The 26954-nt window shown below is 34.2% G+C and overlaps 4 protein-coding genes across 4 annotated transcripts; 2 read left to right on the forward strand and 2 right to left on the reverse strand.

Annotated features, from left to right (window-relative positions):
• Positions 1 to 217: 217 nt before the first annotated feature.
• On the forward strand, positions 218 to 2854 carry LOC130945036 (uncharacterized). Its single transcript, XM_057873687.1, has 6 exons — positions 218 to 887; positions 1412 to 1464; positions 1794 to 1881; positions 1977 to 2075; positions 2269 to 2390; positions 2491 to 2854. The coding sequence occupies exons 1-6, from the start codon at positions 285 to 287 to the stop codon at positions 2519 to 2521; spliced, it is 996 nt and encodes a 331-aa protein (XP_057729670.1). The 5' UTR covers positions 218 to 284; the 3' UTR covers positions 2522 to 2854.
• A 2006-nt stretch (positions 2855 to 4860) lies between these two features.
• On the reverse strand, positions 4861 to 9083 carry LOC130946302 (WD-40 repeat-containing protein MSI4-like). The gene is made up of 14 exons (XM_057874977.1): positions 8885 to 9083; positions 8699 to 8785; positions 8530 to 8592; positions 8373 to 8438; positions 8184 to 8258; positions 7864 to 7939; positions 7258 to 7444; positions 6860 to 6941; positions 6239 to 6312; positions 5917 to 6028; positions 5727 to 5801; positions 5551 to 5612; positions 5211 to 5310; positions 4861 to 5089 (listed from the first exon to the last, which is right to left on the reverse strand). Exons 1-14 carry the CDS (start codon positions 9071 to 9073, stop codon positions 4994 to 4996), a joined length of 1344 nt encoding a protein of 447 aa, XP_057730960.1. The 5' UTR covers positions 9074 to 9083; the 3' UTR covers positions 4861 to 4993.
• Positions 9084 to 10156: 1073 nt separating this feature from the next.
• LOC130946694 (protein ROOT HAIR DEFECTIVE 3-like) lies at positions 10157 to 16610 on the forward strand. The gene is made up of 23 exons (XM_057875532.1): positions 10157 to 10205; positions 10488 to 10637; positions 10967 to 11033; positions 11133 to 11235; positions 11375 to 11445; positions 11621 to 11684; positions 11775 to 11840; positions 11916 to 11963; positions 12069 to 12131; positions 12252 to 12308; positions 12430 to 12588; positions 12700 to 12768; positions 12859 to 12950; positions 13219 to 13297; positions 13539 to 13704; positions 13843 to 13967; positions 14361 to 14623; positions 14707 to 14803; positions 14884 to 15045; positions 15363 to 15467; positions 15679 to 15773; positions 15901 to 15997; positions 16185 to 16610. The coding sequence occupies exons 1-23, from the start codon at positions 10202 to 10204 to the stop codon at positions 16401 to 16403; spliced, it is 2421 nt and encodes an 806-aa protein (XP_057731515.1). The 5' UTR covers positions 10157 to 10201; the 3' UTR covers positions 16404 to 16610.
• Positions 16611 to 16814: 204 nt separating this feature from the next.
• On the reverse strand, positions 16815 to 19786 carry LOC130943513 (EID1-like F-box protein 2). The gene is made up of 2 exons (XM_057871418.1): positions 19603 to 19786; positions 16815 to 18894 (listed from the first exon to the last, which is right to left on the reverse strand). The coding sequence occupies exon 2, from the start codon at positions 18883 to 18885 to the stop codon at positions 18139 to 18141; it is 747 nt and encodes a 248-aa protein (XP_057727401.1). The 5' UTR covers positions 18886 to 18894; positions 19603 to 19786; the 3' UTR covers positions 16815 to 18138.
• Positions 19787 to 26954: the final 7168 nt, after the last annotated feature.

Raw genomic sequence — 26954 nt, forward strand, 5'->3', positions numbered from 1 at the left:
TGAATTGAAAATTAATTATTTTTTATGATATAACAATATACAATTAGATGCCTATATAGAACTAGTTTATAAATATATAATTCATAAATATAATATAAGATTATGATAAATCATCTTCATCAATTATCTGATGGAAAAAGAGAAAAAAAAAAGAAGAAAGAAAAAGAATCTCTTTAAACTTGAACTTGAAAGCCTAACTTGGAAGTTGGAAGAGAATATTTTCATCACTTTGCTTCTCACTCTTCTCTCTCTCTCTCTCTCTCTATACATGACGCGCTTCTTCCATGGCGCCTCCACCATCCTATTCTCTCTTCCATGGTAACCCATTCTCACTTCACCTTCTTCACTCCCAAATGCACGATCCCATTTTCTTCTTCGCCTTCCTCGCTTCTCTCTCACTCCTCTCTCTCACTTTTCTCTCCTTCTCCATCTACAAAAGATTCTCCAAAACAGATAAACAACACCACCACCCTCCTCCGCCGCAGAACCTGGAAACTCCTAACGACCCAGTCGACGACGGGGTTCCTCGACCCGGAGAAAATGCCCCGACCCATTTGACAAGTTCGGTTTTTTTCGAGGTTTTGCCCTCCGATTCTGCGAAATGGGCGTGCTTGTTTGAAGATACGGATTCAGTATCTTCCGCTATGGAGGTTCCTGGAGCGGAGCAAAGAGGGAAGAAGAAGAGAAAGAAGGGGAAGAAGAAGAAAGCGAATTCGGGAGTTGAAGAGAGTGAAGGTGCCAATACGGGTTCGGATCCTGGGGTTCATTTTGAATCGGGTTGCCTGTACCCGTTCACTTCTTCAAGCAGCGCTATGCAGAGAAGGATCAAACTGCAGTACGATGAACTCGTCAAGTGCAACGAGTCCAAGAAATTGACACTCGCCCAGGTTAGAAAGAACACATTTTTCTTAGAATTTGAGCATGTTTTTGTTTTTGTTTTTGGTGTTTGAAACAATAGGAACAAGCTTTTATGGTTAGCTTTCCATGATTAGTTATGGTTTTTGAAACTGTTGCTATGTTTCTGAATTTTCTACCGACTGTTGGATTATGTGATGTTAGTTTAGTTTAGCTTTTGTTAATGAAATCATGGAAAAAGTTTGAGCAATTCTATCTCTTAGTTCTCCACTTAGTACCAGATGTCATCGTAGATTTTTCAGAGCCAAATGTTCTTGCTGCTTGCTACAGAGTAATCTTAACTTCTATGTTTTGTAGCAAGATGAGTTTTTGTTTTATATTTGAAATTCACAGTTCGTTTATTTTTGCAAATCATGATGTATGATGGTTTCCTTTTCATTTACATACATAGAAGTTGAAACTTATAATATTCATTTTCAAAATGAGATAGCAGCACCAATTTTATTTGAATGCCATCCACCTTCAAAATTTAATACTCTACTCTTTTGTAATGCAGGTTGTACAGTTTGCTAATTGTTTGGTTGATGTTAGGAATGAACTACAACACAAGTATGTTCAAGTTTATTCTAAAGCTGTTACTTCAGATTTTTCTATGCTTTTGTTTTGGCTTTTATTTGCTTAGAACTTATGTGATCTTATTCATCATGAAATTAAAGATTTTTGTTCATCTATTAACTAATGTTATAAAGACAGCTACCCTAAGGTTTTCAGTTGATACCATAATCTTGTGAACTTAATATTTTAAATCCAAACTGCTTTAACCTGGGGGCTATATATTCAAACTTAGGCTTTAGTAATAATATTCTTCTCAAGTTGCATAAATCTTTTCAAGTTCTGTTGACTGTTCTAATTGCTTTTACATGCTCTTTTTGTTATAGGGCTGATGTGATCCAACGTAAGTTTGTAATAACAAAGGCTTTATTATGCAAGGCAGACAGATCTTCTTTTGATAGACTGCGTCAACAGGTCGGTTAAGATGAAGCTAGCAAAACTTTTGTGTCATCAACTCATCAAGTCTGCATATGGCATCAATGAGTATCTAAAATTTTTTAGTATTACAGATATACAAGCTTGAATTGGAGCAAAAGAGATTAGAGGAGGATGCTTTTGTTTATAATTCACTTCAACAGCAGCTTAAACTCTCACCAGCATACCAGAAGGTATACTGTTAATTCGAGTCCATCATAAGAGGATCGATAAATATCTTTGCTTCAATTTTGTTGCAGAAATGTGTTAATGCTATTTAAATGATGCTTTAGTTTTCCTAAGACATTTTGTATTATCTAGTTAGTTAGCTTGGCTTCTGCTTATAAAGTATCTCTTACATCAATATATGCTATGTATTTAACAAAGATGCTTGAAGTTGGGGCTTGCATGGACAAGGCGAAATCCCGTGAACTAGAGAACAGAGACGACGAATTTGCTGACATTTCTTTTGAAGAATTATTAGCACAAGAAAAGAAGGATTCATTCTGGTTAGTTTCTTTTTCTGTTTCTCTTGTTCCTCTTTCCTTAAGCTTTTTAAGTTCATGAGAGCATCCTATTCACCCAACATTGTTTTGTATATTTGGACAGGCAAAAAAATGGGAAATCAAGACTGTGCTGAAGCTAATAACAGTTACTGGGCATGCTAACTGTAACCAGAGTTAGTTTAGTATGTAAATCCAAGGTTTACAACAGTGTACTGTCACTGTCACAGCAATGTTCTTTTTGGTTCTTTGTCTGTGCCATTTTTGCTTGTTTATGGGATATAGATATGAATACAAAAAACATTGAGTTTCTTGGTAGAATTTCTAAATGATATATCGGTATTGGAGTTGGAGAACTATCCGTATTTTGATAGATCACCGAAATAGACATTGTCACTCATATTTTGATGATGTCATTTTTTTAATTCATGTAAACATATAATATAAAAAAAAAATACTATTTAGACACTAAAATCAGCCACTAAAATACTATTTTGATAATGTTATTTTTTTTGTGTACACGTAGCATTAACATAAAAAAACATCATGTGTGAAAATATATGGAGTGACATTATCAAATGAGTGAAAATGTTATTTTCCTAAATCACTAAGCATTATAGGCAATACTCACTGCTTGAGAGAGACATCGATAAACTTTATTAGTGGTTGGTAGTTGATAGGTTCGTATAATGATGTGTACTATGGCTAGGGCCTAGGGGTCCAATGTTTCCGTGTTTGCCACATTTCATAGAATTGCTTCTTAATGATTTCATGCTTTGATGCAAGCATCCATATCTCTAAGCTCTTGCTACATACATTGTCTATAAAAAGTTTTTACTTTTTAAGCTCAACAGACCTTTTTAAAGTGTTAGAATATTAAATACATTAAAAAAAATAAAAAAAATTATGTATATACAGAATCAATTATCAAATTAATCACTATATATTAATATATAAATATATTTGTTTTTTTACATATATTTTATATTTTAATATTTATTTTATACAAATAATTGATTTAGTAATTTATTTTTTTATATATAATTATATACTATAATCATAAATATATATATTTGTTAGTATTTTTTTTAAAAAAATTGAGTTTTATCATTTATACCATTTTTCAATATATCTTTATCTATATTTTTATTTTTTGATTAAAGAGTGAACATAATTAAATACAATAAACAATTATTATTTGTAAAAAGATAAACTGCACTAAGTGATGAAAGTATTATTTTTCATCTACTAGAGAAAATATGATGGATTAATGTTAGCAAGGATGGAGGAAGTTAATGGGATGTGATATTGGTGGGTATGTAAAATATATATTCCTTCCCATAATAATTTTGTTGTTGGTGGTTATCTTGAAGATTTCTATAATATGATAAAGTATTTTATGGGAGAAAATGTTATTGAAAAATCTGATGGTGAACCTATTATTATAAGTTTTATTGACAACAAAAGTATAGTAGAATGGCTAAATAGGAAAAAAATGGGAGTGGATCTTCTCAAGTGGAAAAAAATTGGATAGTGTCCAATGTTAAATCTAATTTTTTATTATTTTTTTTTATATTTATTTTTTGTCTCACTTATAGAATTAAAGGTGAAAGATCACACCTCATTTTCTCAAATGTTAAAAAAATTCGAGAAAATCTATTTTCGGGAGAAAAGTACGTCTTGGGAGCAATGGAACTTAAGAAATAAAGCACATGAAATAAAATATTTGGTACAAAATATTAGGATAAAGTATAGGAGCATGAGAGATTTTAAAGCAAGACAGGAATGAGAGAATATGGCTATAACAAACAATAGTTCTTGGGTGAAGTAGATCACATAAATATAAATGAATGACAATGAATATGGAATGAATAAAGTGAGTCGGAGAAATTAAAATAGTATGATTGGTCAGCATGGTGAAATCATTTGAAAAAAAAATCAACACAAGACAAACATAATATTTAAAAGGGGAATGCTAGGAGGACAATGATTTTGTTGAACAATATGAACAACTACCAATCAAATTAAAACACACCACACCTCTAAGTTAACCCTCTAAATTTTAATATTAAAATAACCATTCGTACACTAGTAAAATGAACATTCGATATATCTATTGTTTAATATTTTTATTGTTTACCTATACTTTTCCTATTTAAAATGTTCAATAACAGACGTGAAGAGATTTATTCGTGTTTTATCATATAATGTTACTCATTATTTATTTGTTTGAAGATCTGTTATGTTTTGGTTATTAATTTCTAAACGTTTTTAGTGTGATGTGTATTTTGTTTAATTTGGATTTATCCTTGTCGAAGGGAATAATTCACAAATTAAATCTTCTCTCCCCAGCTTGGGTCTGAGTTCTGTAACAACCATCTAAAAAAAATCTACCAAAAAGAGTATTATTTCTCTTATAACAAATTAATAAAATTTCGAAACTTTAAAATGTTTCAAGTTTTCCCTTTTTTTTTATTTGTTACAAGTTTTCCTAAAATGAAGGATGCTGCAGTAAATCAAATTTTACATTGTTACTTCATTCTTCTCGTAACCGAAGACAGAATAAATTCTACACTAGATCGTGACCGACATACAAAGAAATCAAGGATTTAAGGGGTACTTCCTAAAATCTGGGTTCTGTATGTATCTAGCTCAGCCAACACCTCCTTCTCTGGCCGATAAATCAGATCAATCATTCGCCATACCTGCATCATAACAAATTATAACGTAATTCTTGAGTAATAATATTATATACATGCTGGAATGCCTTTATAACTTCGTTTCTTCACAATATTCAAATCAAGAATTTCAGAAACTTGTGTTTACCTGTAAGGTACCACCACCGCTAGTACATTCACAATCATCTGAGACACTAACAATTGTCCATGGGTCAAATGCATTCCAGTGGAAGTCAACGACCTTGTCCCTGAATACATAATAAGAAGTCAAACTATTTCAACATAACCAGAAACTGAGTGAAGAGTAATAAGAGAATTTCTTTGGTGAAAAGTAGAATTGGATAATGAGCAAAGGTTTTTACTAAATTTATAAAGAACATGTGCATTGCACAATATATTTCTTTTGTGGGTTTTTTCTTTACTAAAAGAAGCAATATACCATATCATTACCCGAGTAATAATTATGATTGTGTTTATAATATACATACCTATGGCCAGCATGCCGAAAAAATAAACCTGATGGAGCACTTGCTCGATATGGACCTGATGTCTGACCAACCTAAAAGTAGCAATTCCAACGTTACATTGAATAATCTTGGACAAGAAGAAATGAAAACGAGATACAACATAGAAGCACAAGACTGATGAGTATGAAAGAATCAACCTTCTCATGGTCCCAAATGTTTAGAAAGCCATCCTCAGCAGAGCTTCCAAACACAGAGGACTTGTCAGGACACCACTGAAGCATATGCATAATTATAGGTTAATATTCACTGTAGAAAAATCTCCATAGCTGACTGTAGACAAGAACTGCAAAATTAAAAGAAGCAACAAAAGCATGATCTCCTTGATACCTGTACACAGAGGATAGCTGCCTCATGACCTTCAAATTTATATACAGGAGACCCAACTCCCTCACTGTTAAGCTTCCGGCGATCGAACATTTTGACTGTGTTGTCAGCAGAACTGAAGCCAAAGCAACAGAAAATCATAATGAAGATCCAAAAGTTTGATAAATTGTCTGGTATCTGAGGGAAAGGCTCCAACTTCTAAGTTAATTCCATTTATGGCAGTAAGATGTAGAATGGAAATGCAAAAATTAATTAAAAGAATCAGGTGAAGGACATATAAATTGTAATTCAAGTTCATTTAAATGCACATGCAGCAAGTTAATACCCAGTCAGAATGAAATTTATATCATGAGGATTCCAATCAACACAATGAATATCTCCATCATGTGCCTTGTTGACCTGTTTAAGAAAGAAACACGAAAAAAGGGAAAATGCAACAACGTAGTCACATATACTAAATAGGAAATATTCATAATGGTATTTAAAGCATGAAATATCGAATAAGAATTACCAAGACGCAATTTATGCAAAATGAAATTTACATAATAAGTTGTATTCAGTATTTTTCAAAATCTACCACCAAGGATTAGGGCATAATAGTTCACAGGCTGCCAAAACCTTGATGCATAAAAATCAGATTCGACAATCAACTACTTGCAGTGATAAAGAAATACTAGAGGGGAAACTGGTGGAATTAAAGAATGTAATAGTACTTCGGGAACCAGGCCCACCTCTTTTAAAACTATATTTACCACAAATCTCGAAAGCTATAATATTGAAACTTATATCGTCAGAAGAAATCAACATACAGAAGTTAAAACAGTTACTGATATCATAAAGCTTAATTTTATTTCTCTCTTCGCCTTGAACTAATTTAAAAGTTACATTTCATGGTTCTAATCCTAAAGCAAGCAGCACTGATATAGATGAGTTGAGGAAATCAAACCTTGGCAGCTGGAACTGATCCAACTCGTGCATCCCAAAATATGAGGCAGGAATCATCACCAACACTACAGAACTCCAGTGCACTGCATTTGATAGAGACAAAATTGCATAGGAAGTATATCAGGAAAAGATAAGAAACTCATGGAGCCAACCTCTTAAGACAGAGTAGGAACGTAGATTTGCTTGAAATTTATAACCCCGTTAATAATTTTCAGGACTAAGAACTCAAGTGCACGTCTCCTTTTTAATAAATTAGATTTGTTTTATGATAAACTAAATGAAGTATATCTGTAAATATGTAATACAGATAATCTTGTAAGCAACCTTGAAATCCATAAATAATAATGGCTTTAGTTACAGAGTATGACACAAGTACCGATGAAAGCAAGAAACAGCTACCTTGATGGGCAAAATTGCACATCTTCAACAGTGTTAGTATGACCGTGGAAGATGCCACGTGGTCCAACAGAAGGACTTTCTGTAGCTTTCTGACTACTCTTAGAATGTTTAACATTGGAACCTGATTCAGCTGCTAAACTTGCAATATGATCCTGAATACTCCATAGGACCACATACTTGTCCTTCCCTGCCATTGAGAATTGTAACCGAGTTAACGAAATAAGTGTACAGCATAAAAAGGGCACCATCCAGAAAGAGTAAGAACCTGACCCTTTACTAGTGTGTGTTTTGTCTTTTTTCTTTGACAGGAAATTGATGTTTAAAAGTTTAACGTTATATATTATGTTAGCAACATTAACACGGTAATGTATGTCTATTACACATACATTTGTAAATGTATTTGTATTTGTTATTTTTTCCGAGGTCAGTGTCTAATACAATTGTATTTCTATTGTTGATAATATGTAAATTTTGATCTCAGTTCCTTCTAGTGAACCTAAAAAGCTAGTGCATGCATAAGGGGTAAGGTGTTTCTAAACCAACAGAAAGGAAACTTTTGATATCATTCACAGTTAGATGACAACTAAAAACAAAGAAGACTCTAACCTCCCGAAAGAACAAAGGGCTCAGTTGGACACATAGCAAGAGCATATTCAGCATTATCATCATGCCCAGTTAATACCTGCAACAAGGCATACCTAAAATTTCAGGTGGTCTAACACGTTAATTCAAATATATAAACAGCATAATGGCTAAATGATCAATTCAGCCCTTATAAGTGTAAACTAACACTAGTTACAATTACTACAAAATTTATTCTTTGGACAGTAATATATATATATATATATATATATATATATATATATATATATATATAAAATCTGAAGAAATTCCCCATGGGGGAATAATTTTTAAGAAAAACAAACCAGATCTGGACGGGAAGTGGGAGCACCCAGAAGAGCTTGGCGGTTGGGCTGAGTTTCAAGATCCCAAATAAACACCTTTTGTCACAAATAGAAAAAATAACAAAATTCCACATCAAACTTACACCAACAAGATTTTGGATAGAATAGCGTAAGATTGAAAATCTCAAATGATAGACAATTTTTACTTACTTCAGGACTATCAGTATGAGTGGCAACAATCTTACTATTTTGCCGGAGCTCCCTGATTCTATTCACCTGAAACATATTTATAAAATGCACAAAAAATTATAAACAATTTTTACATCGCAAAACGATTATCGGCCTTCGAATGTACGCATATGCATACCTCGCCAGGGTGTATGATAGTTTTATACTTCTTGACAAATGGAGAGCGCGATTCTTCATTAAACTGAGATAAACAACACACGAGTTTCAATTAACAACGGACAAAAACGCTAGATTCAATAATGAATGAACTATTATGGTTATGAAGTAAGTAATAGTGTCATTGAAACCTGAGAGATATGTTCAGCGGCGGCAACCCTAGGTTTAACAACTTCGACATTAGCTACAACAAGAGTGTTGGGAACACTGCCATCAGTCTGAGAGAGAGAACAAGCAAGTTTAAACACAAGTAATTATTATGATTAATGAGTATAAGCAAGATTAATTAGTATAATTGTGTAATTGAAGTGATGAACCTGTTCAGAGAGATAGAGACGATGGCGGTTCTTGTAGGTGGCTTGTTCGAGGAGAGGGCCCCACCGGCAAGAGAGTGAAGGCCAGACCAGGTTGTGGTTAGCCAGCCAGTCGTACAACACTCCCACCATTGACTTCCATTCACTGTAACGATCCTTCACTCCCATTACCACTGTCTTCGCCTTCTTCATCTCTCTCTGCTTTTTCAATTATGCTTCCATTTATATGAAGAAGAAGCAGTGAGAGAGAAACGCGTTTCGCTGTCACTTTCCTTTTCCCGTTTCATTTCCATTTTTTCCCGCCTTTTCCTTTTGCAGTTTCCCGCATGCGAATTGACAATATTACCCCTCTTCATCTCGAATATCCCTTACCAATTACCATGTCCTACACTATCCTGTTCCCGCCTTACCTCTAATCTCGCACTATTCAAAATTTTGTTTCAATGGTTATTAACAAATCACTGAGCTTCTATGCATTGTTATATTTCATCATGGAAATAATAATAATAATAGTCCTTCTAAGAGAGCCAATGGAATATTTGTACAATGTTTACAATAGGCTATTTATTTTGCCAATATAAGTTAAAAAATAAATTTCCAGGGTAAAATACTACTAATTTCTCAAACACAATACACCCATACTATCCAAATAACCATCCGGGTACTAGGAATAATAAACATATGATATCCTACTGAATCGAATAATCATCCGGGTACCAGAAATAATAAACATCTGATATCCTACTGAATCCAACATCCCTATACTCCCATTATACACATTGTATCTCATTGGCTCTATATACTTCCTCTAATAATAATAGTTACGTTGTAATCTTTTTCCCATTGTATCTCCTAATTATTAATCTATTCTATTGCGAATTTAAAATTTAAGGATCTAATGCTAACTTACACTGTTACACATATTAAAGAGATTCAAATTCTATGACTTATTTGAATGGACAAAATATCTTTTAACTTAAATATTTATTAGATTTATTCATTTTGTAAGACTTTAGTTGTAAACTTGTAATTTACTTTATTGTTGAGACTTATCTTTTTGGTATTTCAAAAAAAAAAAACAAATTTGAAATATTCTAAAGGAAAAATAAATAAATAGTAATGAAAAGAAAATATGCTGACAGCATTTCCAAAAATAAGAAAAAGGAAAATGGTAGTGTTAGTTAGTTTGAGATGATGGAAGGCAAAGGCATTGAAGGCAGAGAGTGATTATAAACACGAAAGGAAAGGGCAATGGTGATGACAGTGTGAGGCTCTCTCCCTTAACCATTTTTCGATCGCGATCTCATTCCACTCTCCCCTATGGGTACGTCTCTTCCTTTCACACATTTCATGCAACTCTTTTTCATTTTAACATTTGTAATTTGTTATTCAATTGATATTGGTTTGATTTGATTCATTTTGATAATTTGTATTATTGCGATTGTTGGATCACTACCGTTTATGTCAAAATGCAATGTTGCAATCACATTTGAACCTGTTCTTCTTTCTTGTTTTGCTTAATTTGTGTTAACAGCTTGGAAATTTTTATTTTACGCTTCTAAGTGCTAACGCTAGATGTGTAAATTGTAAAATTATGGTTATGCAGCGAAGAGTGAGATTCGTTTTTCTACTCAGCTTATTGATGGAGATGGCACGTTCAATGTTGAGGGAATTGAGAAGTTCATGAAGGACGTTAAGTTAGCTGAATGCGGGCTTTCCTATGCCGTAGTTTCCATCATGGGTCCACAAAGTAGTGGTATGTTCCATAAGCTAGCTTTTTGCTTCGGCTTTATGTTCAGATGATTCTTACGTCGCCTTTGGTAGCCGTGACAATACTCAATCGAATACAATATTTGAACTTGAGGATTTCTATTTTGATTATGCCAATCTTCTTATGTGGTAGACCGAGTAAGCAATATTTTGAAGTTCATCTTTCTATTTATTTGTTGGTAAGGAGTGACGAATCTTTCTATATTGGTGTAGTGTTCGGTCTTGGTAGAATTTTATTATCAAAGTGAGATAGATGCTGCTCATATAGTTAAGCAATATTTATACAATCTAATTCTTCCTTTCTGGCATGGGCAGGCAAGAGTACACTATTAAATAGTTTGTTTGGCACTGATTTTAGAGAGATGGATGCATTTAAGGGAAGGTGTGTGTTTGCACTTCCAAGATAATCACCTCAATGGTTCAACCTCATTCACGTAGCAAGGATGTTTTCACCTGATGGAATGCACTGATTTTTTTTCAGATCTCAAACAACCAAAGGAATTTGGTTGGCAAAATGTGCCGGCATAGAGCCTTGTACACTTGTGATGGACTTAGAGGGCACAGATGGAAGAGAAAGGGGAGAGGTGATTTTTCCCACCTTAACTTTATTTGATCATTATGAATATGGTCCAGATTCTAGGTTTTATCATGATTTTTTTGGCATCATTTGTTTATTTTATGCCTTTGATTGTTTCCTCAACATATTAAATTTCTTTCTCCCAGGACGATACTGCATTTGAAAAGCAGAGTTCTCTTTTTGCTTTGGCTGTTTCGGATATTGTGCTGATAAACATGTGAGTTCTTTTCCCCTTGTCCTCCTTTAGAATTCTTTTGTACAATCTAACTCTAGAAACTTCCAAGTATGTTTTGGCTCCTGTAATTCTTGCTTTCTGGATTGAAGGTACTCTTTTTTTCTCTTTTAATTTCGTTGTGCAACTGATTTTTTACCCTCCACATACACTTGTAAAGGTGGTGTCATGACATCGGCCGCGAGCAAGCTGCAAACAAGCCACTTCTAAAAACTGTGTTTCAGGTATCTTCTCTTGGCCTATTGACTACATGCAGCTATCTCCAATTTTAGAATATGTCTATTGTCCAGTTACACGATCGTTATTACTTTCAGGTCATGATGAGGTTGTTTAGTCCACGCAAAACAACATTGATGTTTGTCATACGTGATAAAACAAGGGTGTGTAAATAATATTCGCATGTTAGTCATGTCTATATCTTTATTTATTACGTGATCACAAATTTCCTTTTGTAGACACCACTAGAAAATTTAGAACCTGTCTTACGAGAAGATATTCAGAAGGTATTGCATTGCTTTATTTATTACATGATGCTGTTAGATTGGTCTCAGGAATTTCTGTTCACCTTTTCTTTCTTGGTGATTTTTCCTGTACTTTTCCCACTGCAGATTTGGGATTCTGTTCCTAAGCCACAGGCCCACAAGGAAACCCCACTGAGTGAATTTTTTAACGTAAGATAATCATTCTTTTTGGGATCACTAAACTTAATAATGTTCAGATGTGGTTAGCATTTTATTAGAGTTCCCTTGGTACTTTGCAATAATTGTTTGCTCTTGGCAAAAAATGATCAGGTTGAAGTTGTTGCTCTTTCTAGCTTCGAAGAGAAGGAAGAGCAATTTAAGGAGCAAGTATGAATGAACTGTGTTAATTTTGCACTACGGTGGAAAACAGAATTAGCCGTTTGTTTGTCAGTAAATACCTGAGCTAAGTTGTGTATGTGTTGTTACTTTTGATCAACTCTAAATGTAGGTTCATGAGTTGAGGCAGCGATTTGTTCATTCCATAAATCCTGGTGGGCTTGCGGGGGATCGGCGTGGAGTTGTTCCTGCTTCGGGCTTTTCTTTTAGTGCTCAGCAAATCTGGAAAGTCATCAAGGAGAACAAAGATCTTGACCTTCCCGCACACAAGGTAATATCTTGATACCTGATGTGATTGCTTTTGATTATTTTAATGGAAATATTACTTTTGTTTTAGTTGTATATTGATTTCATTAATTATTTGTGGTTGAGCCACTTGTAGGTCATGGTTGCTACTGTAAGATGTGAAGAAATTGCCAATGAGAAATATGCCCTTTTTGCTGCCAATGAGGTATTTGTTTTTCTTTAACTATGATTATCCAATACATTTTGATAGTCTTATATACTGTAATTACTGAAATTAGTTGAAATTACCACTCAGGACTGGCGTCAGCTAGAAGAGGCTGTGCAATCAGGTCCAGTTGCTGGATTTGGGAAAAAGCTCAATTCGCTTCTTCATACTTGTCTTTCAGAGTTAGTATAGTTAATTTTATCTGACATTTTATCCATGTAGTATATTCTATTTTATATGAAATATGGTAAAAATTGTTAATAAGCTTTGAGTTAACTCTCTAAGCTTTTCATATCATTTTATGGAAGTACTAAACTTAGCATGTTGATTAGTAGGTTATAACATATTTTCACATTTATAAACATCTGTATTTTTGTTTACCTATTTGTTAAAATAAGAAATTCATGAAGGTATATTGAGTCTCTTTTGTTTTTTCTTCTTTCAACATAGGTATGATGTTGAAGCCACTTATTTTGATGAAGGTGTGAGAACCGCTAAACAGAAGCACCTTCAAGAAAAACTGTTGCAAGTAACTATTATCAACTTAGCTCTTGTGCAAACATGCTTCTTAGACCTTCCCCTTTTCCATTACATAAAGGAATAGTGGTTATTGAAAGAGATAAATAAGTTGGCATTACGAATGAAGATTCATCATTTAAGATACTGGAATAGTCATGTCTATCTGTTCTATTCTGCCTTCAAATGCTTTTCCATGTTTGTGATATTAATTATGTTACTTCATTTCCCCTATTGTCTTTTCAATGGTATAGCTTGTCCAACCAGCATTCTACTCTGCCCTTGGACATATAAGGATTGGAACTTTCGATAAGTTCAAGGAAGCATTTGATAAGGCTTTGAATAAAGGGGAAGGGTTTTCTGAAGCTGCTAATAATTGCACAGGGATTTTTATGGCTCAGTTTGATGACGCCTGTGCAGGTATTCCAAGTCCAGCATTTGTCTATCCTAATTCATTAGGCATCAATAGATTAAAGTTGAAAAATATGTCAAGTTTGTTGTATGCATCTAACTTGCTCAAATGAATTACAATTTAACAGTGATATAATATCGTTGCAGATGTTGTTATTGAAGTTGCAGACTGCGATACATCTAAAGTAAGGGAGAAACTACGACGTGATATTGATGCACATGTTGCATCTGTACGTGCAGCTAAGTTATCGGAACTTACCACAACATATGAGGTACATGTCTGAGAATTGAGATTTATCATTCTCTTACAAATTTGTGAGTGTATCCTAGGCCAATAACAATGTAACATCATCTCAGATTAAATTTTCTCATTTCATTGTAGTATGAAGTTGGAACTAAGCAATAATTGCAGTAATAATACATTCATCAATGGGTTAAAAAGGTAGATTGATAAAATTTATTGTCAACATTTTGCCTGCTGTAATGGCATTCAAAATTCTTGTATGAAACTTCCTATGCTTAGCTAGTGGTTAATACTGTATTTGAACCGAGAAGTTTTACGAGATTTCTATTACTTGTGAGTTGTGTCATTTGCTATTCTTCTATAATTATCAAGCTAACTTCTTTGCATGTTTGCTGATAATATATATAATATACCTTTGCAGGAAAAACTAAAAGAAGCTTTGTCTGGACCTATTGAAGCACTTTTTGATGGAGCTAATAATGAAACTTGGCCATCAATAAGGAAACTCTATAAGCGTGAGACTGAATCAGCTGTTTCTGGGTTTTCTGCTGCGCTTACCAGGTTTGATGCAGATGAAGAAACACAAAAGAACATGATTGTGAGTTTAGAGAATTATGCAAGAGGTTTGATAGAGACAAAAGCTAGGGATGAAGCTTGCAGAGTCCTAATACGTATGAAGGAAAAGTATGAACCTTATGCAACTATCTAAGTTAACTTTTTTTTTTATTTATTTTTTCCAGTGGCCCTAATGTCAAATATGAAAACAGGTTCACAACATTGTTTAGTCATGATGCTGAATCAATGCCGCGTATTTGGACAGGAAGCGAAGATATTCGATCCATCACCAAGACTGCTCGATATGCTGTATGATAAAATCAAGAATAGTATTTGCCAATTGATTGTGTTTTGGCATGTCTTTTAAACAAAATTTTAAACATTTGCAGTGCCTGAAGTTGCTATCTGTTATGACCGTAATTCGTTTGGATGATAAAGATGACACTCTTAACATTGAGAATATTTTAGCAAAAGCATTGTTAGATTCACCCAATGAAAAAGAGAAGAAAATCACAACAGTTGATCCACTGGCTTCAAGCACTTGGGAAAAGGTGCATTTTGATCAATTGTTTACCCATTTCCCCAAATTCTACCTTTGCTTTGAACTCGGTTAGCACAACTAATTTTATGATATATTATAAGATAATAACATTATTTTTCATCATCACTATAATTATAATTAATATATACATATGATATCACTGCCTTTGGTTTGGTTTGCTATAATTTACTCTTTCTTTTCCAAAAATAAAATGCAAACGAATTTATTATGTATCGTCTGGTAAATTAATTTTCCTGACTATTGCATTTTGAGAACATTATCTATCTTAGGCATTGATCAGTTATTCCTGATCAAATTTTTATGCAGGTTCCAGCTTCTAAAACATTGATCACCCCTGTCCAGTGTAAATCTTTGTGGAGGCAATTCAAGATTGAGACAGAATATACTGTGTCTCAGGCCATTGCTGCACAGGCATGGTTTTTATTTATTTATTCATTTATTTATTTATAATATTCGAGGCTCCTCTTAATTACTCTACAATAATAACAAGAACAATTAAGTGTTATCTCAGAAGGTGGGGTTGACTACATGACACCGATCATATTCCCTTGATCATGCTATATTGGTGTATCTGTTATGACAAAATTATAATGCTAATTGCCTAATTCCATTTCAATTTCAGGAGGCCAACAAGCGTGGTAACAACTGGTTACCTCCACCATGGGCAATTGTTGCCTTGCTTATTCTGGGATTTAACGAGTTTATGACACTTCTAAGGTGAATGTTAGTTTTATAACGTGCAAATATATAATGTATTACTGTTAAATTTGTGTTGACGCAAACATCACTTTACTTCATCTATGTAATGTAACATGTCTAACCTAAGTTTGTTATTCTGTGGCAGAAATCCTTTATACTTGATTCTCATTTTTATTGGTTATCTTCTCATTAAAGCCTTGTGGGTGCAACTTGACGTTGCGGGTGATTTTCGCCATGGTGCAGTGAGTATCTCTAGACCGACTGCTAACTTGATTAATAGCAAATTCGTTAATCTAATAGCTAATGACTTTGGTTGCACACATTAATAACAATTCTATGCAATTTCATATGACATTTAATATATAAACTTTAGTATATGGATGCATATGGCTTGGGGAGTCTAACCAAGTTTGCATATGCCTTTTTCAGCTAGCTGGACTCTTATCCTTGTCTACTAAGTTTCTTCCAACTATAATGAATCTTATGAGAAAGTTAGCAGAGGAGGGGGTTCCTGAAACTAATAATCCTCAGCCAACTCCATCAACAAGTAATCAAACTACTGGTAGTTCTGTGTCATCTACTGCTTCATCTAAGGTAACTTTTTTAGAACGTGGAACTGAGTACACCGCTTCATCAAAAGAGGAATAGAGAAAGAAACTCGTCTTTGTGGCAGTGCCAAATCTTATGTTGAGGTGTGATAGCAATCCAATGCTGATTTGTGGCAATTCAATGCATTAAGAAGCATTGGTTTTTACATAAATGCAACATAGAATTTTTTTTAATTTTAAATTTTTGCTACAATTAACTTGCCCATCGAAATAGATATATCTTCCCCAATTCAGATTCTTTAGTTAGTTGGAGGAGCAAGGTTATTCTACCTGATTTTTTATGGCCTTGCATGCATTTAATTTTTTTTTTTGTTTTTGTTAAGAGTTGCATGGGTCCTCTAAATGTAAATGGTATATCGCGTTAACGTAAAATAACAATTTTCTCCCGTATGATTACTCAAAAATAACTTAGTAGTACTATTTATCAATCGTGTGAAATGTTAATTCATAAATCACAATCTTATATTCTAGTTAGATACATGCCAGAAGTGTTCATTTTTCAACCAACTCATAGGAATTAATTGCCAACCTGTCCAATTACACGTTATGTTATGGCAAAAATTCTCAATTTTAGCATCATATGTAAGGCTGATTCCACAAAATTTGGGGTCCAGCATTACCCAAGCTTGGTGGCAGAGTGGAGGCCATCATAAATGCAAATCAGCTAACAGTTGTAGATGAATTCACACCTTATATCCTGTCTGGCTAACTAACAAGTACATATGATTTGTATGGATTATAGAATCATCTTTAGATGCTAATGATGTATGATTCATGGGACGCATGAGGAAGTGAGGAACCGGTAGGAAAAACACTGAATAATAAACACCGGAAATCTAAGAACTTATTTGAGTGAACTCCTATAGAAAAATAAATAAATAAAAAATAATTTTGTATTTAGATATTTTACGTAAAAATATCTTTTTATTTAATAATTATATTTAGTTACAATAATATAAAAATATTTTTTTATTTATTTATTATGTTTCTAATATTTTTTACTTTTCCTACAAAAATTTTATCAAACACTCTAAAAAATATCTTTTCCTAACAATTTATGGCACTCGAACAAACACTAATTCCTAATGGCTTGTTGAGCTGAGAATCCTATTCTTGTGACCTCTTTTTCAGGGAATGATGCTCATAAATCAACAAAATATTTGAGTTCTAATACCTCTAAAAACGAATCAAGTTCCAATTGAATCCAGTCACAAATGAATATAACCCAAACACAACCCCCTGCCCCCTTTCTTTCATTTTATATTGAAATAAAATAGGAAAAGAAATACTTCACGAATAAGTGTTTTACTGTTTTTTAACAAAATCTTTAAACTATTTTTTAATAATAGAAATATAGAAATTTTATGAAACCAAATACAAAATCTTTTAAAATAGAAATTTTCTGAAGAAAAATACGACTTTTTTATAAAAATACAGAAATTTTATATATTTATATTTTATTTCTTTTTCCTCCTACATTTTTTCTTTCTTTCTTCTCCTCTTTCCTTTTTTTTTTTCAAAAGGTAAAAAAAGGGAGAAACATAACTAAAGAAAATAAAAGAAAAAAAAAAGGAGGAGGGACAAAGAAGAATGGAGATTATTGAGGGGAAAGAAGGAGGAGGAAGCTGGGGGGGATCTTTTGGGAACCTAGTTCTAGTTGGGAGCTTGGTTGAACAATTACATATTCAACTAGTACGACTCGAACAGGAAACATGAATAGTAGAGCAAAATAACAATTTTACAGAACAAGAAGATACCAGCAAATCAGTCAGGTATCACTCCAACTCAGTTGCTTCTTCTGAATCGGATAACGGTAACAGGGTACAGATTCCGAGCATGTGACCGTTCAGGCATACATAATACTCGACACAATCTTCATAGGAACCCAACCTGCAACTCGCACTTTGAGGGATCATCTTAGCTTGCAGCATGCTCCACAACTTTGCCTTACAGTAAGGGCAAACCTCTCTTGGATGGAGCTTGGCACCTTTCTTAATCAACATCTTCCTGACCTTCGAAGTCGCAAACGACTTAAAAACTCCACGGAAAAATCCTATATCTCCTTCCTCGCCCTGGTCAAGATGCTCGCAAGGATCAGACACATATAAAACATCAGTTCTACATTTCGGCAAAAGAAAGCTCTTTCCGGATGTTCCAGAAAATCGAGTCTGATACACAAAATGACCAGGGATATGAATGCTATTGAACAAGCCACCTTTCTTGCATCCTGAACAGTATAATAGCAGCTTCCCTAGGGCTCTCCAGTTCCCATCAACACTGTGACTTCCACTAGATTGCAGATCAAGCATCATCTTTGGAGCTCTCGTTCGACAAAACTCTTTCCATAGAACTCGTTTGGCAAAATCATCAAACCATTTGCACACACTTGACAGAGCAGCAATTAGCTTGGGATTCCAATTCAAATGTTGAAACACTAAAAATAAGACATTTTCACTTAAATGTCCTTTTGTGCATTGACAGCTAGCTGAGTGTATGCAGCGAAACTGCTTCGTGAGAATCATTCTCTTCACCTGGCAGAAATGAAAGACAAATTGAAAACAATTTAATGATACTAGGTTCATGAAGAACACTAAAGCACATACACCCTTTTAAGAATTCACTGGATCAAGCTGATTTCTATAGTAGTTCAAGACACAACATAAAATAAAATCTTTCTTCTTCCTCTAATTACATGGTATATCTCCAACTTGCAGTGATGGTCATTTCAGTAACTTAGTCTTACACTCTTACCCTCCACAAAACAAAATATCACCTACCCTTTCTCCTTGAGGAGATGTGAACTTATCCATGTCTAGAATCCCTAACTAGCTGGAAGACCCTAAAACAGATGACAATTTTCAACTCCAACAACAGAAAAAATCCATCCACATTTAAAAATATAAATAAAATAAAGCCTTTTATTTTTACAACAGCAATTTGGGAATGTTAGTCACCCAAATATCAAATGGAAACGAAATTCTTATGCACATCCAAGAATAGAAATGCAGAGGAAAATAAAATGCATAGTTGCTAAACCCTAGACACAAAAAAACCGAATTGACCCAGCTCGACAACTCACACAATGAACAATTAAAAAACTTGGAGGAAGAAAAACAGCATCAAAAGAAACCGAGAGTGGAATAGATCATAAATCACAGCACAGCTACTCGAAATTAAAGATCCAAACAAACAAATAAAGAAAAAAAGAGAAGAGCTTGTGGCAATTAATAGTGACTCACAGTGAACTCAAGTCAGCTTTGGGCATAGCCACCAAACCCTAGAAAAGACCAGCACTGCTCTGCATTCCAAATTGTAAATGCAAATCCAATAAAGAAGCACAAGTAAAGTTTTATGTTTATGCTTAAAGCTTAATTGGAGAAGCTAATCTTACAGCAAAACTTGGCTGACAAAAGCAGAACAATAAAATAATAATTAATAAGAACAAAATGTGGTAATTACTAATTAGTAATTAGAGGCGTAAGCAGGGGCAATATGGTCAAAAAGTGCATAGAATACGCGGAAAGTAGCAGTGGCAGTGGCCGTGGCAGAGATGGGGTTGTATTCTATCGCTATTGGGTCAATGGGAGGGCATTTTCGTAATATGCACCACACAGCATATTTTCTGATTTCTCCCTCCAAGTGTTCGGTTCACATTTTCTTAGAATACCTTTTAAAGATTTTTTTTATAATAAAAATATGTAATTTTTATACTTATTTTATTTATTTTTAAAAAACCCCGTAATTTGTGTCCTTTAAAAAGTATGTTTTAATTAAATGATCTTCAAGATAAAAAAAATCAAAAACATTTAGGTAGTCTTTGCAAGAGAATCTGAAATTTATTAACAAAAATTAAAATAAATGTTAGTATTATATTTAGTATAAAATAAGAAAAAGATCGAAATAAAAATAAATATTTAATTTAATTTGTATATAAAAAGTTAAAATTACTTAATTGAAATAGAAATATTTTATATATAAAATATTATTAAAATTTTAATTTTTATTTTTAAAAATTTTAATCCTCTATATCTTTATTTTTTAAAAATACTAAAATTTTAAGAATAAAAATTAAAATTTTAGTATTAATCTCTAAACAAAATACACATAATACTAAATTTTAATTTTTTCGTGTCTGTCTCAATTTTAAAGCAAACGCTATCTTAAGCACCTCTAGGATTTACTCAAAAACTAAACAAATATATATACTATGTTTCTTTTTTTAAAAGAAAAAAGATAAAAAAAAATAGTATATAATATATATATATATATATATATATGAACTTTTTTATGTTTATATATAGGGTGAAATCTATCTTGGTCACAAAATCCATCTTCCTCCAAGAAATTAAAGCCACCTCTGACCTGTTTCTTCAATTTGAGTTTTGACTTTTGATAGTAAATTACTATATTATTGTTATTTTCATTTGATAATTAATGTTGAAATTTATTGTCTTTAGAATCTTATTTATTCTTATCCTTTGGACTTTAGACTTTAGAGAGGCTTAGCTTGGCCATCTCCTCAACCACCCAAGTCACTCACTTTCCCTTTCCCTAGAAATTAGAATCAATCAATTTCATGCAATGTTCATCGTAAGGTATTCAATCATATCATCCTCAAATTCATTGCTTGCATATTCTCCCATTATTGTTCTTCATCTTTTCACCAAGACCTAGAACTAAGGTAATTAAACATGGTTTTGCGACTTACTAGATACTAGTTTATATATATACAAGCTAAGGTAATTTTCTACTACTTTAATGTACATCAAAATCATTTACTAGTATATATATATATATATATATATATATATATATATATATTACAAATAAATTAAATTTATTAATAAATATATTAATGACCAATTTTAATAGTTGATTGTAGCATACGAATAATATTTTTAAATTTTCTATAACTTTATCATTGATCCAAATTGATTTATGAGACTGGTAATTATTGTTTCTTTACCCCTAATGTTGTATACTTGTATTAATTAATTTTTTTTGTCATATTGCTACTATTAGAAATAAAATATAATGGCATAATTGAATTCATAACTAATTCCACTTACTATATTCCGAAATTTCCTTCTGGCATTTCATATATATATATGTCCTTCCGTAATTAATAATTTCCTTATGACATTGCACATCCACTTGATATATAAATTAGGGTGAATGTTATAGTGTCTATAATGTGGTGTCTATTTACTAAAAAGAATTAAAAGTTATTATTTTATTTAAAAAATATAAAAATAAATAATTTTTAAAAATTAAAACTTACTACAAAAAGTAAGTTAGACAATATTTAGATAAAAACTCATAGACACCATAGAATTGGCCATAAATTAAACTAAACAGTATAAATGCTCCTATGAATATGAATATGATTATGGTACAAATTATTTATATCCACAAAACCTATCCTCATTTATGTTCATACGTATACTATGTGAAAGGACATATACGTGAAAATCATAAATTTTATTCAAGTAGTAAAGTACGGCTCTATATACTCTTAATTCGTGATTCATTGTGCCAGGATTATGAAAGGTTCTGAGTAGCTGGAAATCAAGTAAAACTTAAAAAATAAAAAAATTAATAAAATAAAATATTTGGCTACTTGATTGAACTGAAAGAAGATCGAATAATATATAATATAGGGAATTAGAAGATATGATGGTAAAATAAACTTGTGTTATTGTAATATTAATTTGACTAGAATCATCCATAGAATTCAATAATGCAATTAACGTTACAAATGAATAAACTTGTATTATTTTAATAATAATTTGACAAGAATCATCCATAGAATTCAATAATGCAATTAACGTTCCAAAACATGGCATTTGTAATTATACCGTATCTCTGAGATCTCGTACAAAATTGAGTTATATCTTGATATGACTTATTATAAAAACGGCTCTATTCTAACAGAATGTTTCTCACAATTTCACCACAAAATCGATTATACGAAGATCTCGGATAAAAACAAACAATTAATTCCACATTAACTGGGTTATAAATCAGGCACAATACTGATGATAGAGAAGAGGACAAATTCATTCCAACAGTAACATACTATCAAACAACGTCCCGATCATAAGCACGCTTTTATTTAAGTGATTTCTTTACTGATTTGAGTGTCGGAGTCCTTTTTGTAGGTATCACGCTCGGGTCCGAGTTCACGAGGATATTCCCGGTTCGGTTCAAGCTATCAGACACACTGGGATTGACGTGAGGCCGACACATAGCTCGGGAGGAGTATCATTGCCAGAACATTTGGTGCCCACCGTGGGACCGCGCCTCACTTTTTAATTCCTTTTTATATAACCCCCTATATCCGCCTTGTACTCTCTTTTCTTTTCAGAAACTGAAGCATGATGGATCACTCAGTGTCTCAAGCCCCTCGAACCAACGTTGAATTAATGGCCGCTAATGCTGTTCTACTAGCCGAAAACCAACGAATGGTCGAACTCTTGGCGACAATGCAGAATAATGGCGAAGGAAAAGACAATAATAAGAAGGCAGACAACAATCAACACGAGAAAAACCAGACAGAATCAAATGCAAAGACGGGGGAAACACCCCCCAAAACAAAAAGATGACGGACCAATCCTTTCTCGGAAGAAATAATGAGTTTTGATGTTTCTTAATAGTGACTCCGATCCCATCTTGTGCCGATCATTTCCAACCTTTTTAGATGGAGCTGCATTATTATGGTTTTCTAATTTACCTGCAGGTTCTATAACCAGCTTTGACGAGTTCGCCAAGCTGTTCATAAATCACTTCGTAGCATCCAAAATTTATGTGCAAGATTCAAACTACCTCAGCACGATCAAGTAAAGATAGCACGAAAACCTAAAGGACTACATGACACGATTCATAACAGCAGCCATGGAGATCCCTGACCTCAATCCAGAAGTGCAGTCGCATGCCATCAAGAGTGGTCTTCCAACCTAGAAAGTTCCAGGAAGCTATAGTTGTTGCCAAACCGAAAACATTGGAGGAGTTTCGGGACATGGCCACTGGACAAATCAAAATAGAAGAGTTACGTGAGACTCGAAGGAGCGAGAGACAACCATCGCAAAAGGAAGAAGACAAGTCGTACAGGTCCCACAATAAGGACTCTAAATAAACCTTTTAAACTAACTCCAAAATTTGATTCGTATACCAGGTTCAATACCAAGAGGGGGGACATATCATTAAAGAGATACTACACAATAAACTAATAAAGCCACTGAACAAAACGGGAGCGTATCAAGACCAGAAGTATGTCAACAAGAATAAGCATTGTACATTTCACCAAAAGTTTGGCCACACCACCGATGAATGTGTGGTAGCTAGAGAGTTGTTGGACAGATTAGCAAGGCAAGACTTACTGGACAAATATGTCACTTCCAGAAGTCACAAAGAATCAACCAGGGACACAGACATGCCGAACTATAGTTTTGATCGCAAAGAAAAGGGGATATGGCGTGGCCCGGTTGAGACCCCTGCCTCCAAAGGAGTCATAAATTACATATCGGGTGGCTTTACTGGAGGCGGAGTCACTAACACAGCCAGGAAGAGAAGCTATCGATCCATGATGACAATGGAGTAATCTCATCAAAACCCACCAGTTTCGACCTCAGCCGCCCACATCAGTTTCAGTGCTGATGACTTTAAGTCTCAATCCCCGAATTTAGACGACCCAGTAGTGATCTCAATACGCGTGGGAGAACTAATCGTAAAAAAGGTCATGCTTGATCCAGGGAGCAGTGCCGATGTCTTGTTCTACTCCACATTCAAAAAGATGTGCAGCTAAGCGATAAGGCATTACAACCATCAGGTGGAGAATTGGTAGGGTTCTCAAGTGAAATAGTCTCTGTATCAGGTTACGTATAGTTAAGAACAACATTGGGGGAATCCCCAAACTCAAAAACACTAGACATCCAATTTCTGGTAGTTGATTGTGTTAGTCCTTACAATTTTATTTTAGGGTGCCCGTCCCTTAACTCTTTCGGACCTATTGTCTCTACCATTCATCTATGTGTCAAGTTCCCTTTGCAGGATAACATAGTGGCGACAGTGCATGCCGACCATAAGGAAGCCAGACAATGCTACAATGCAGGGTTGAAGAACATCATGAAGGAGACCATTCCGAGAATCCATTCTGTATACAACTCAAAAAGCATTCTCACCTTGGCTGAAATAGACCCAAAAGATAGCAACAATCTTCCCTCCCCAACGGACGACCTGGAAAAGGTACAACTCAGACAGATAAATCAGTTCACTAACATCGGTTCAGCTTTCTCTACAGGAACAAAACAAAATCTGGTAGGCATATTGAAGGCCAATGCCGACCTGTTTGCATGGACCTCTGCTGACATGCCAGGGATCGGCCCGAGCTTCATATGCCTTAAGCTGGCAGTCAACCCTAACGCTCGACCTATAAGACAAAAGAAACGCAACCTAGGCACAGAAAGAAGAAATGCAGTAGCGGCAGAAACACAGAAATTACTTGATGCAGGTTTGGTGGACGAAATTGTTATTCATGTGTTATTCCATTTTGCAAAATTCATTGCTTTTCATTCCCTGGCAATGGCGCCAAAAACATGATGCCAATACCATGGTTCACAACTCCGTTCAACTTAACCAGCAAGTGTACTGGGTCATCCAAGTAATACCTTACGTGAGTAAGGGTCGATCCCACAGAGATTGTTGGTATGAAGCAAGCTATGGTCACCTTGTAAATCTCAGTTAGGCAGATTAAATAGTTTTGGGTTTCGAAATTAATAATAAAAAGAAAATAAAAGGAATAGAAATACTTATGTAAATTAATAGTGGGAATTTCAGATAAGTGTATGGAGATGCTGTGCTCCTCTTGAATCTCTACTTTCCTATTACGTTCATCCAATCCTTCTTACTCCTTTCCATGGCAAGCTGTATGTAGGGCATCACCGTTGTCAGTGGCTACATCCCATCCTCTCAGTGAAAACGTTCCTATGCTCTGTCACAGCACGGCTAATCAGCTGTTGGTTCTCGATCATGTTGGAATAGGATTCATTGATCCTTTTGCACTTGTCATCACGCCCAGCAATCGCGAGTTTGAAGCTCGTCACAGTCATTCAATCCCAGAATCATACTCAGAATACCACAGTCAAGGTTTAGACTTTCCGGATCCTCATGAATGCCGCCATCTATCTAGCTTATACCACGAAGATTCTGTTGGGGAATCTAAGAGATATGCGCCCGGCCTAAGGTAGAACGGAAGTGGTTGTCAATCACGCGCGTTCATAGGTGAGAATGATGATGAGTGTCACGGATCATCACATTCATCAAAGTTGAGTGTAACGTATATCTTGGAATAAGAATAAAAGAGAATTGAATAAAAAGTAATAGTAATTGTATTGAAACTTGAGGTACAGCAGAGCTCCACACCCTTAATCTATGGTGTGCAGAAACTCCACCGTTGAAAATACATAAGTGAAAGGTTCAGGCATGGCCGAATGGCCAGCCCCCAAAACGTGATCACAGGATTCAAAATACAATCCAGGATCCAGCATAAGATTATGATAGTAAAAAGTTCTATTTATAATAAACTAGCTCCTAGGGTTTACATGAGTAAGTAATTGATGCATAAATCCACTTTCGGGGCCCACTTGGTGTATGTTTGGGCTGAGCTTGATCTATCCACGAGCTGAGGCTTTTATTGGAGTTGAACTCCAAGTTATGACGTGTTTTGGGCGTTCAACTCCAGATCATGACGTGTTTCTGGCGTTTAACTCCAGACAGCAGCATGTACTTGGCGTTCAACGCCAAGTTACGTCGTCAATTTCCGAATAAAGTATGGACTATTATATATTTCTGGAAAGCTCTGGATGTCTACTTTCCAACGCCATTGAGAGCGCGCCATTTGGAGTTCTGTAGCTCCAGAAAATCCATTTTGAGTGCAGGGAGGTCAGATTCCAACAACATCAGCAGTCCTTTTTGTCAGCCTTTTTCAGAGTTTTGCTCAAGTTCCTCAATTTCAGCCAGAAATTACCTAAAATCATAGAAAAACACACAAACTCATAGTAAAGTCCAGAAATGTGAATTTAACATAAAAACTAATGAAAACATCCCTAAAAGTAGCTTGAACTTACTAAAAACTACCTAAGAACAATGTCAAAAAGCGTATAAATTATCCGCTCATCACAACACCAAACTTAAATTGTTGCTTGTCCCCAAGCAACTGAAAATCAATTAGCATAAAAAGAAGAGAATATACTATAAATCCCAGAATATCAATGAATATTAATTATAATTAGATGAGCGGGACTTGTAGCTTTTTGCTTCTGAACAGTTTTGGCATATCACTTTTTCCTTTGAAGTTTAGAATGATTGGCTTCTCTAGGAACTTAGAATTTCGGATAGTGTTATTGACTTTCCTAGTTAAGCATGTTGATTCTTGAACACAACTACTTATGAGTCTTGGCCGTGGCCCTAAGCACTTTGTTTTCCAGTATTACCACCGGATACATAAATGCCACAGACACATAACTGGGTGAACCTTTTCAGATTGTGACTCAGCTTTGCTAGAGTCCCCAGTTAGTGGTGTCCAGAGCTCTTA

The sequence above is a fragment of the Arachis stenosperma genome, chromosome 8 (assembly GCF_014773155.1).
Source record: "Arachis stenosperma cultivar V10309 chromosome 8, arast.V10309.gnm1.PFL2, whole genome shotgun sequence".
In the NCBI taxonomy this organism is placed as follows: Eukaryota; Viridiplantae; Streptophyta; class Magnoliopsida; order Fabales; family Fabaceae; genus Arachis; species Arachis stenosperma.